Source organism: Cervus elaphus, chromosome 8 (assembly GCF_910594005.1).
Source record: "Cervus elaphus chromosome 8, mCerEla1.1, whole genome shotgun sequence".
Lineage (NCBI taxonomy): Eukaryota > Metazoa > Chordata > Mammalia > Artiodactyla > Cervidae > Cervus > Cervus elaphus.
The window spans coordinates 39268404-39280420 of record NC_057822.1 but is presented as its reverse complement, the minus strand read 5'-3'; the positions used below and the strand labels follow the sequence as shown (position 1 = coordinate 39280420).

The following is a 12017-nucleotide window of genomic DNA, read 5'->3' as shown; positions in this document are numbered from 1 at the left end:
GATGCCTTCTACAGCACAGATTGTCAGCAGGCATTGCTCCCAAGTTCAGAAGTAATTTCAAAGACCCCCCTGCTGAGTCCATCAACTCGAATAAACATTCTTCTAATCAGGAAAGTGGCACTTAGAACCACTTTGCTGACAATTAGCCAGGCAGAAGTCAACAAACATTTGTGTAATCGTGACAAGATGGCTTGTACTTTAAATTAATAATAACCCCATCACCAGCTGAACTAAACATGATGTGTTATTTGGCTTTTGTCTGAAAAAATAACTCATTACCCCTACTTTGGCCTGCGAATACTGATGAACTAACTGAACCACTTATTTGGATGGTATCTTGAGCCCTGGGAAAGAGGTTTAGCCTCATTTGTACAGTAAGGAAAGTGAATCAGATAGGATCCACTAGCCAGTTCTGGGATTCTGATATCAGTCAAAAGAAAATTCACTTCTGTTGTGGGTTTTAACCTACATTTTTGGCTCTTAAGTGTGTGCACAAAGATTTTGTGCCCATTTGACTAATTTCTTGCAGATAATCTAAGGAAGAATTAAATGTGGCTAGAGGGCCTGCAGCATAGGCAGAACACCGCTTGAAATGATAATTAGGATTCTCGGGGGAGGGAGTGGGCTCACACAGAGGGGCCCGGAGTCTTCTATGGGAACCCATCTCGGTGTTCTTAATGGAAGTCAATGGGATGATAATTTACTATGCAAATCTCCACCTTCCTAACAGCTTTCTCAGAAGCCTACTGATGCATGAGGGGGAGAGGGCGCAGCAGGAGCTGCCATTTCAGCAGCTCGTTGACCTTGGTTGAGCCTGAAACAAGGGCAGATTTTTAGGGCCTCGTGGGTGGGGAGCCAGCCTGGGCCCAGCTGTCCTAGTGAGGAAGCGGCATAGGATTTCAGAAGGAAGATGCCCCTCCGTCCACCTTCTTTCATCACATCCACTTCACCACTTCAGTCTAACTAGGCTGATTGCATAAAGGGATGGGCAGATTTTCCCAGTCTCCCCCTCAAATGTGGGGATTGTTGGGGCAGTAACTTCTTAAGATATGCCTGGGAGTCAGCAGAAAACTGGTGACAGGATCCGTGTGCTGGGGCAACCACCAGAAGAGGTCTTTGAAAACTACATCTGAGGTTTGAACCTTAGAAATGAAAAAAAGATCATTGCTCCACTTAAGAATTATGAGCATCTTAAACGTTGTTTCAAATTTACAGAATAAATTAAGTACTAATTATTGCAATCAGTATGAACATAAACTCTTAATATTAAGACCAAATCAAAGCAAGGGTAACTTTTTAAATTTTTATTGTTTTGGGGAAAAGTAATTATATTTTATTTATTTAATTTTATTTTTTGGCAGCACTGCATGGCCTGCAATGCATGCCAGGCATGCAGGATATACCGACCAGAGATCAAACCCATCCCCCTTGTAGTGGAAGTGTGGAGTCTTAACCACTGGACCACCAGGGAAGTAAGGTAATTTGGGTAGGTTTTCCTAAATCGTATTCCTTGTCTGATAATCTTTCTCCTTATCCACCTCCCACTCTTACTGTAATAATCCCCCGTTCAGAATCCTTGGTTCTCCAGTGTACCAGAATATGCCACCCCCAAATAAACCTCCTTGGCATATGTATTATTTTGAACTAAAAGTCACTGAGAGCCAATAGAAGCAGAAAAAGCTCTAAAAATAGGACACAGGTTTTCCTTTTGTAAAGGTAACTTACATTTATATAGGAAATTTGTTTTTACCAATAATGTCTGCCTTTACCTATTAGGAAGAGGAGGACCCTTAACAACCCTTGTTAGTGGAGAAATCACAGACTTAAATGTGCATAACAAACAAACCCTACTAAACAACCCTTGTTCACCATCTATTTCCTGATCATCTTCTCATAAACTTGCCTCCCCGACTTAGAAGCCCAGAGTCCCCTTTCCTTTATGTAGTGTAAAATAGCTTACAAGCCTGAGTCGTATCTATTTCTTTGAGTTACTCATCACTGGGTGTTCCCAGGCACCACACACATGAATATACTTTGGTTTGTTTTTCTCTTGTTAATTCTTTTACAAGTCTAATTTACAGGGCCCCAGACACAGAACTTAAGATGGGTAAGGGAAAAAGAATTTTTTTCTTCCCTACAGTTCAGAACCAGGGGGAAAAGCACAGAAAATTACTATAGTTTCACAGTGCAGAAAACCTAGTTTGAGGATTTCACAGGGGCTTGAAGAATAATAAAGACATCCTTAAAGCAGGGGTAAAAGATATAGAGACAGTAATCACTTGTACACAAAATAACCCAGAGCCTACATAACCCATTTGCAGAAGACCTTGCTTGGTTATGTCATTTTTTACAATTAAGAAGCATATTTACATTAAGGAGGTTAGATTCCTTACTAATTGGATGAAAACAATGTTTTATTTGCACATTCTTAAAGCATAGGAAATGATGGAAATCAACTATTGAGTACTCAGGGCTGCATTTCATCTATGTTTTCATTAAGCACTTGTTAAAGGCCTTAGTAGGCTTCCCTGGTAGCTCCTCAGTAAAGAATCTGCCTGCAATGCAGAAGCTTCAGGAGATGCAGTTTCGATCCCTGGGTCAGGAAGATCCCCTGGAGGAGGGCATGGCAACCCACTCCAATAATCTTGTCTGGAAAATCCCATGGACAGAGGAGCCTGGTGGGCTACTGTCCACTGGATTGCAGAGTCAGACATGACTTAGCACATATGCATGCACACGTGAAGACTTTAGTATCAAGCACTTCTCAAGCTATTGGAGACATAAAGATCACTGAGATATAATCATTGCCCTTGAGAAGCACCCTAGTGGGAAAAGCACATATCTAAGGCATGATTGCAACAAAATTTGACAAGTGCTATAACAAAGTTATATACAAGGAGTTTAAGAAGTTTTCAGTGACGAGGTGACTAATATTTTGAGTAAACTTGAAAGACAAACAGTATTTGTCAAGTAAAGGAGAGACAGTGTGTGTGGATAGATGTACCTGCACAAGCCAGGAGTGGAGCATGTCAGATACAGTAAGGATTTTGATATGCAGGAGAGACAAAGCTGGAAGGAGTATAAGGAAAAATTAATACACAAAGGAAACCACTGGATTTCTTTTCATTGGGGATTATCTGAACCTATAGAGATGTGCATCACTCTCTTTGACTAGGCTACCTTATAATTTTATAGAGATTAATGTCAACTTGTTGACAACTGATCACAATGCAAATAATTCCTATTTATGGACATGCAAATGAATTCTCTCCTGGTTGAGTGACAACTCCCACCCCTTCCCAAGCCACTCTTGGGTCCACCTGCAAATTCATTACAACATTCTTAATCTATCAGTTTGTTCTTTAGTTATTTCTTTCAACTTGTGACATCTTACTGGAGCCCTCTTATAGTTAATAAATAAAAAATTGAATACATTTTTATATTTACTTACTTTTAAGTTACCCATATTTGAGTTACAAATATTTATTTGTTTGCATTCATTTAAATTTGTATAAGTATCATGATTTTACCTCTTTTTGAAAATATAAGATTGGAGAAAGCTTTGCTTGTGATACTAAGGAGTTTAGGTTTTATTCTATAGCCAGAAATGGCCAATGAGGAATTTTAGGCATTTATATTGACATTTGGAAGAGTCACTGGCTGCTGTGTGGAAGAAGAGTTGGAGAAAGGAGAGGCCTGAGTTGGGCAAACCAGTTAGGAAATAATTGCAATAGGTCAGACTACACTCAGATATTACCAGTGGCTAGAGAAGAGAGAGATTGCTTGGAGAACTATATCAAGATAGAATCGACACTGTAAAGAATAAGATCCTTTAATAATTAATATGACAAATATAACTGGAACACATTTAGAACTCTTGAGCATTAGAGATTTACCTGTTGTAGATCTGTTAGTAGGTTTCTCAAAACCCTTCGAGTCATGCGTGCCCCCAGATCATGACCTCCCCTGTTATTTTCTGCATAGAGCTGAAAAAGAGCTAGACATATAAGGGGGAAGAGAAACCTTTAGTTGAATACTTGCCATATATCTTTGAAGAGTATGTGCTTTGAATCCTAAACACAATTTTTAGGATCTAAAGGGGGAAAGAGGGGAAAGTTATAATTCTTGATTATCCGCTTGCTATTTTGAAGGCTTCCCAAACTAAGAAACTTGACAAGTAGTGAAGATCCACACACATTTCTAATTTTTGATAATTGAGCACATCAATGGCAAAGACCATGAGTTTGGTGAATGGTGATGGGAATAGGGACTGCTTTAAGAGAATAAGAACTACTGATGTCTGAATAATCTCTATACAAACAAATATCAAGGATAACCAAATTATGAATAGTTAGAACACACAGATTAACATTTTGGAAAATTCTGAGTTTTGCTGGGTACAAGCTGAACCAGAGCCATGTGGCAGTGGGGATACAGGAGTGAGTGAAGACTATCATGTGTTGGAGAGGTCTGGTGGTCACCACACTTCAGACACTCTAAACTCCTACTTATGTTACCTCTGTATTTTGTAAGAGGACTGTCCCCTGAGAGGGTGATCAGAGCGGCGGCTGCAGGTGCAAGCTTGAGAAAACCCGTTCCTGTGCTGCATGGCAACAACAACAACAAAACAACAGAGGCAAGGATAGGAAAGGCAGGGTTATTCTCTAAAAACCATGACTATGAAGGAACATTTCTGACATCATGTTACAAGTTCATGCTCTTCATGGTCTGTTTTCCTATGTCTAGAATTTGACAGGACTAAGAACTGAATAGAAATATTTCATCCTTCATTATTTATCCATTTATGTGTTCAACAGATGTTTATTGGGTGCTTTCTCGGTACAAAGCACTAGCCTAGGCGCTGGGGACCCAGGGGTGCACCTTCTCTTCCTGGACCAGGTGATCTCATTTTCTTTAGGGTTCACGGGCCCAGAAAACAAACAAGAGAGACAAGGACCAAAGGGCAGGCAGAATGAGCAAACCTTTATGTTAAAAAAATCTTCCTCTTCTCAGGTCACTACCTAGAGCCTCATCAGCCTGTGCCCACCAGCTATGCAGTTCTGAAAGCTACAGAACAATGTATCAGAGGCAGGTGGTTTGTTAGAGGCAGGCATTGAATATAGAAAGGACAGCCAAAAGCTTAATGCCTAAGGAGCCTGAAATCAAGAAAAAAAAATCACTTGAGGACATACTTATTATTTGCACCACAAAAAAGAAACAATAAATTAGTAAGGAATTTGCCAAATGGTTAAACTGTCCTTGTCTCTAGGATGCAGGCTTTGGGGTGATATTGCTTCTTCCTTACTCTTTTCTGCACTTTCCAAATGTTTTATATTCACTGCGAATTTTTAAAAGTCCATTCTACAAGATGAAGCCAACTGGGTCAAGACTACATAGATAAACAGAGCTGAAGTGGAGCAAAAAAGTGATAAACTCGGGTTCAGCGAAACACACATATACACACACACACACAACATCACTTACTCCAGAGCATGCATAATCAAGTTTTGACAAGGTGGAAATGTTTATGTACCTTCCCTCTCCAAGTCATATGTCAAATCCTAGCTCCTAGTGAGAGACTATTTAGAGGTAGGATTTGGGGAGATGACTAAGTCACAAAGGTGGAACTCTCATGAACTAGATTACTGTTACTATAAAAGAGACCCCAGAAAACTCTCATTCTCTTCCACCACGTGAAGATACAGCCAGAAGACGGACCTCTGAGTGCCTGCAAGTGGTTTCTCACCAGACCCAAGTGTCTGCAGCTGCCTTTGATCTTAGACTTCCTAGCCTCCAGAACTGTGAGAAACAGATGTCTGTTAAGTCACCTGGTCTATGATATTTTTGTGTAGCAACCCAAACAGACTAAGACAAGAGGTTAGCCATTTATGCACGAGTTATTCAATCTTATCCCACAAACAGAAACTGATAAATGGTTATAAAGAAATAAACAAAGAAGTAAATTACCGGGGACTCATGCTGGGAAAGATTGAAGGGAAGAGAAGGGAGGGAAAGAGGATGAGACGCTTGGATGGCATCAATTCAATGGACATCAGTTCAAGCAAGTTCCAGGAGATAATGAAGGGCAGGGAAGCTTGGCATGCTGCAGTTCATGAGGTTGCAAAGTGTCAGACACGACTTAGCAACTGAACAAGAAAAAGTGTAATTTTTAGTATCTATAGATGTAATTGCCCTAGAAAAAGGTGTGCATGCTTCTCTGAAGTGGAAATGCAGTTTGTATGAAAATGTGGATTTTCCTTCTTATTGCTTTGCATGATTCATTTATGTTAGTGAGGTTGTTAAGCATGTACTTCTTTGTTCCCCTTCTGAATGAGTAATACATTTGAGGAAAACAAACAAAGAAGCTTTCTTAGACCTCAAACCCTGAGCAAATATTAGGCATCCTCAGCTGGTCAATGACTGGAGGCAACTGCACACCCCCTGTTAGGTCACAGCTTGATCTCTTCACCCTCACCTGTCATACATCGTAGTGAGAAGGCTCAGAGTGAGTTCCGAAGCCCTGGGGTGCACCTGTCCTGGTTTTTCCACTCTGACTTTCTGGAACATCGCCTGCAGAGCCTGAAAAAGCTGCTGCAGAGAGAGGGTGCTTTCTCCTGCCTCCCAGAGATGCTGACGTAGTAGGACATGCTGAATCAGAGAACTGCCAATCAAGTCCACTGCAGGAAGCAAAGGAAACACTGCTTCATCTGTGATGGGAACAAAAGGCTTCAAAAAAAGTAAACAGCATCTAGTCTATAAGACATTCTTTTATGGCAGCTAGTTTTTAAGGGAGTTACATATGACCACAATTTGGATACAGTGTATTAATCGCTTAGTCCTGTCTGACTCTTTGTGACCCCATGGACTAAGCCTGCCACACTCCTCTCTCCATGGGATTCTCCAGGCAAGAATACTGGAATGCATTTCCTTCTCCAGGGGATCTTCTCGACCCAGGGATCGAACCTGGGTTTCCTACACTGCAGGCAGATTCTTCACCATCTGAGCCACCATTTTGTACATAATTAAGGCATTCCTATGCTGACAGTTAATTTGATTTTAGAAAAGTGCATTTGTTAGCAAAGGAAAGTTAGAACTTTATTCCCAGTATAACCTCTTAAGATGTGACTTTAAAGTAGGAAATTAAAAGGTAAAGAAGTGAAAAGCTTGAAAACAGCTTTCTGAGGAATTTAGAATACTGGTGATAAGTTGGGAAAAGCATTTTTTATACTCTTTATTAAGTGGATTGAGAAAATTCACCTTTCATGTTTACATAACTTTTTTTTCTTGGTGCATGGCCTAGCTCGAGAAGGAATATTGTATGTTAAAACATACTTGCATTACTTAAAAAACCCAGTGATCTTTATAAGAGAACAGTTGCTGAATTATCAGACTCTTTAGGTATCACTCTTGCCTTAGTAATATTTATTTTTTTGATCTTGGTCCCGTCAGTATTACTATCCTGGAAGGCACTTAATAAAACCAAGTTTGCTTACAAAAAATAATGGTTTATTTGTTACATATTTTTTTTTATCACATTCTCCTAAAAATGTTACAAGGCAACAAAGATAAGGGAGAATGAAATAGAACCAACCCTATGGTTTCTTGCAGATGGAGAATGACAGACAAAATGAATAAACACCCACTCGTGCCATCTGAGAGATGGGGATGTCAGTGGCACCAAGAGCTGCTGGCATTTAAAATGCTTCAGCTTGTGCAGTGATAAAACCCCGCGTTTCTGTCTACTTCGTAAATCAACCTCACAGATGAGAAATCTAGCAAGTATAATAAAAATTTTTTATTTGTTCTCTGATACCGCTTTTAAGGGAGAGTCTAAGGAAGTGAGGGGGTAGGTTTGGGGATGTGACTTTAATAAAAACCTGGCTGCAGGTGGTGGAGGCTGCAAACTCTTTTATCATTATTCAATCGCAAAACCTATCACCTCAGCCTGGCTTGCGGTACACAGGAGGCTGCATCTTCCGCAGAGAGTTCTATACTACAGCAAAACAGATAATAGTGGTGTCCATTCATCTCACCACCAGATTTGGGCAGCAACGCTCTCTAGCTCCCCAGATCCTGCCGCCTGGAGCTCACGATATACTTTATCTTGGTGTCTGGGACTTTTCTTTTTGTTTTCCAATTTTGTGTGGCTATCTTCTATACGTGGAAGTTTCCAGCTTCTTCCTGTGTGTACTGTTGCTATTTCCAATGAGTATTATTTATATTCACTGTTTCTGATGCCAGGTGTAATAAAAAGTTGAAAAAGGTACATCCTCAGATTACACTACATCAATTACAGGCATTAATGATGGAGGCTCGTACAACATTGGCTGCTAAATTTCTTTACTAGGAGACATTCTCCAGGAAAACAGCATAATTGAGGGTGAATTTTTTATTGAGCATATTCTGTCTTTTGTGAATTTCTGGAATTAGTGATTTATCTATATCCATGAATAAAAACATTTTAGGCCAAGAATTCCTTCTTCAAAGGGATTCTTTCACAGAAGTGCAGTATGAAAGATAGAGAAAAACAGAATTGTTCTGGTGCAGGAACAACTTTTGGGTTGTCTTTTGGGTTTTCTTGGCTTGCCTGTACTTCCTTTTCCTGCTTTGCTGACCCTTTCTTATCCTACTTCACACCCATGTCCACTCTGAAGCAATTTGGAAACCACTAGTCTATCTAACCTATTAGGCAGAAAGTAATATATAAAAAAATTTCAACCTTTATATATACATGTATATATATATGTAAAAAATTTTCATTTATATCTGCTGTAATAAATGTCATAAATCATTTCACATGAAGTGATTTTTAAATGCAATATAAAACTCATTAGAAATCAACACTTTAGATATGCTGAATGCCTGTTTTTCATGGTCAGGACCCAGTCATTTTGTTTTGGAGAATTCTTACGGGATAAACATTTTACTATATTTTACCATATTTTACCTAGTTATAACCGTATAGGAGAAGAAATGGTGGCATTCAATCAGATAAAATTTGATGCAAAAGAGCAGTTCAGAAAATTCTCAAGAAAATTTTAAACTTTATGGCCTGAGGATTATTCCTCCAAACTTACTTTTGCAGGTTCAGAAACAGATAGGGGGAACAGCTTAAAAATGCAAATTTTAAGTGGTAGGAGGAATTTAGAAATGTTTATATTTGAATCTACAAGTTAAACTAACTTATTTTGTGATTTTATTTTGTATCAATAATGGTATCCTGAAAAATAAACAACAACAACAAAAACATTCCAGAAACAAGTAGGAAAAATTTTTTTAAGAATTAAAATTCTCATCCACAAATAATTATCAAAGCTGCATGTAGTCTGAATACACAGGAGTATCTTACCCACTTCATCTTCTCTGTTACAAGGGGGGTACATGCACAGGTCCAACCTTCTGGATTCAGCAGTCATTCACATGGGGGAGTTTTCGGTTCTTTGTGCATTTTACTTTATTTATCAGGGTCAGATTATTTCAATGTTTCAAGAAAGCCTGCACTTACATTGACACAGGGTTTGCAGTGATCGTAATTTGAAGGCTGTTCTATAAGTGGAATTCTCAATACTATTAAGGGCATCTGTAAAGAAAACATGAAATATCATAGATAAAGGACTCTCCCATTAGATAAATCTTGTAAGGAAATCCTAGCAAGCATGTTATGCTGCTTAGTCACTAAGTCATATCTGACTCTTTGTGGACTGTACCCCTGTCCCCCAGGCTCCTCTGTTCATGGGATTTCCCAGGCAAGAATACTGGAGTGGGTTGCCATTTTCTTCTCCAGGGGATCTTCCCTGCCCGGGAATCAAATTCATATCTCCTGTGTTGGAAGGTAGATTCTTTACCACTGAGCCACCTGGAAAGGCAAGAGAGCATGTAGCCCTGCTTTATTTTGCAGGTGAGGAAAACAAGGGCTATTGCTCTTTCCTGGTACAAGTACTAAGTCGCTTCAGTCATGTCTGACTCTTTGCAGCCCTGCGACTGTAGCCCACCGGGCTCCTCTGTCCATGGGATTCTCCAGGCGATAATACTGGAGTGGGTTGCCATGCCCTCCTCCAGGGGATCTTCTCCACCCAGGGACTGAACTCGTGTCTCCTGCATTGCAGGCAGATTCTTTAGCACTGAGCCGTCAGGGAAGCCCGTTGCTCTTTCCTACCTGGGAGCAAATAATAATGTTCTACAGTATCCTTGAATTCTCTGGTGTTCCAGTGGTTATGACTCTGTGCTTTCACTGCTGAGGGCCCAGGTTCGATTCCAGGTCAGGGAACTAAGATCCCATAAGTTATGAAAGAAAAGAAAGAAAGTGAAGTTGCTTAGTTGTGTTTGACTCTTTGCAACCCCATGGACAGTAGTGCACCAGGCTCCTCCATCCATGGAATTTTGCAGGCAAGAGTACTGGAGTGGGTTGCCATTTCCTTCTCCAAAAAGTTATGAGGTGTGATCCAAAAAAAAAAAAAGTTTCTAGGTGGTGCTAGCGGTAAAGAACCCTCCTGCCAACGCAGGAGAAATAAGAGACATGGATTCAATCCCTTGGTCAGGAAGACCCCCTGGAGAAAGAGTAATCATGGGCTTTCATGGGTAATCACCACCATTTCTACCAGCATCATCTAAAATGATAGCAAACACTTGTAACATGGCAACCCACTCCAGTATGCTTGCCTGGGAAATCCCAAGGACAGAGGAGCCTGGTGAGCTATATAGTCCATAGGTTCAATTTAGCAACTTAAACAGCAACACTATCCTAGGCTGCAGGTGGCACTAGAGAGCATTCTCATAGTGCCCTACATTAAGTAATCAGTCCCCCAACGAGGAGGACTCCTCTATGAAGCTATCCGCTTTTTATACAAAAACAAAATGACCTTGTGAAACAAAACAATAAGACAAAAAACTATCTGTAGAATATAAATTGTTAACATATTCTACTCATATGTACACACATATTTATGCATCTATGAAAATTACTCAAAACCTATCCATCCATTCATTTAGCAGATTTTTATTGAGTTCTTGCTATATGACCCTGGCAGAAGTCCAGGCTCTTGAACATAGCAGTTAACAGATAAAAATTCTTGCCACAAGGAGCTTGATTTCTAGTGGCATTCATCAAAATTGTTAACAGTGTGTATCTGTGAGTGCTAGAATTCTTGGTTATTTTCTTCCTACTTGTCAATATTACCTAAATTTTTGGTGAAGAGCACATGTTACTTTTATAATCAGAAAAGAATTATTAATATACCTTCTTTTAACACCACCAACATCACTACAATAGTGGCTAGCATTTCTGAGCACTTACCAGGCACAGAGTATGTATTCACCCCTTTCACAGTGTGGAGAAGAGAAAGTGCTGGAGCCATATCTAGGTCCATTCTTTCCTTTTTTCTTTGGGGAAACTAGTTTACTTTGATCTTCAGTGTATTCATCAGATTAATAGGGATCACATTACTCTCCTCCTAGGGTATTCACATGATTTAAAAAAGAAAATACAGATAATTATCTCTCTTACTTCTGCTGAGGACCTACAATTTAATTTGTTTCACTGATCTTTCAAGTTTGATTTTTGTTTAAGAGACATATAACAACCTCAAAATAGAACTTTTGATTGGTTGAGACTGAAATGATTAGTCTTCATTTCTAGAAAAAGGAAAATCTAAAAGAATGCCACTGACCACTGAATTCATATTATCTAGACTTAAAATTCTCAAATTTAGAATAAATAAATAACCTACATAAACATGAAAAAAAAGTTCTAGGTTAACCATTTAAACTGATTTCATGACACACAAATGGGTTGCAAGTCACACTTTGACGTTACAGGTGTTTGCTATCATTTTAGATGATGCTGGTAGAAATGGTGGTGGCGACCCATGAAAGCCCATGATTATTCTTTCTCTGACTCAGCACTCCCACACTGCCACGGTTGACCTCTCTCCCAGCCTGTGGCCTTCTCTATTTTGCCTTATGCTCATTTCTCTCTAATGGCCAATCTTTGATGGGATCTTCTTGCTTGAATCATCTGT

The 12017-nt window shown here is 39.6% G+C and overlaps 1 protein-coding gene across 1 annotated transcript in view; it reads right to left on the bottom strand.

Annotated features, from left to right (window-relative positions):
* The window catches only part of DYTN (dystrotelin), a 59595-nt gene extending 48241 nt beyond the window's left edge, over window positions 1-11354 (bottom strand). Inside the window, 5 exon segments of the mRNA XM_043908882.1 lie at window positions 3897-3997; window positions 4518-4603; window positions 6476-6677; window positions 9506-9580; window positions 11294-11354. Of these exon segments, the coding sequence (XP_043764817.1) occupies window positions 3897-3997; window positions 4518-4603; window positions 6476-6677; window positions 9506-9580; window positions 11294-11354 (525 nt within the window).
* Between the last annotated feature and the right edge of the window lie 663 nt (window positions 11355-12017).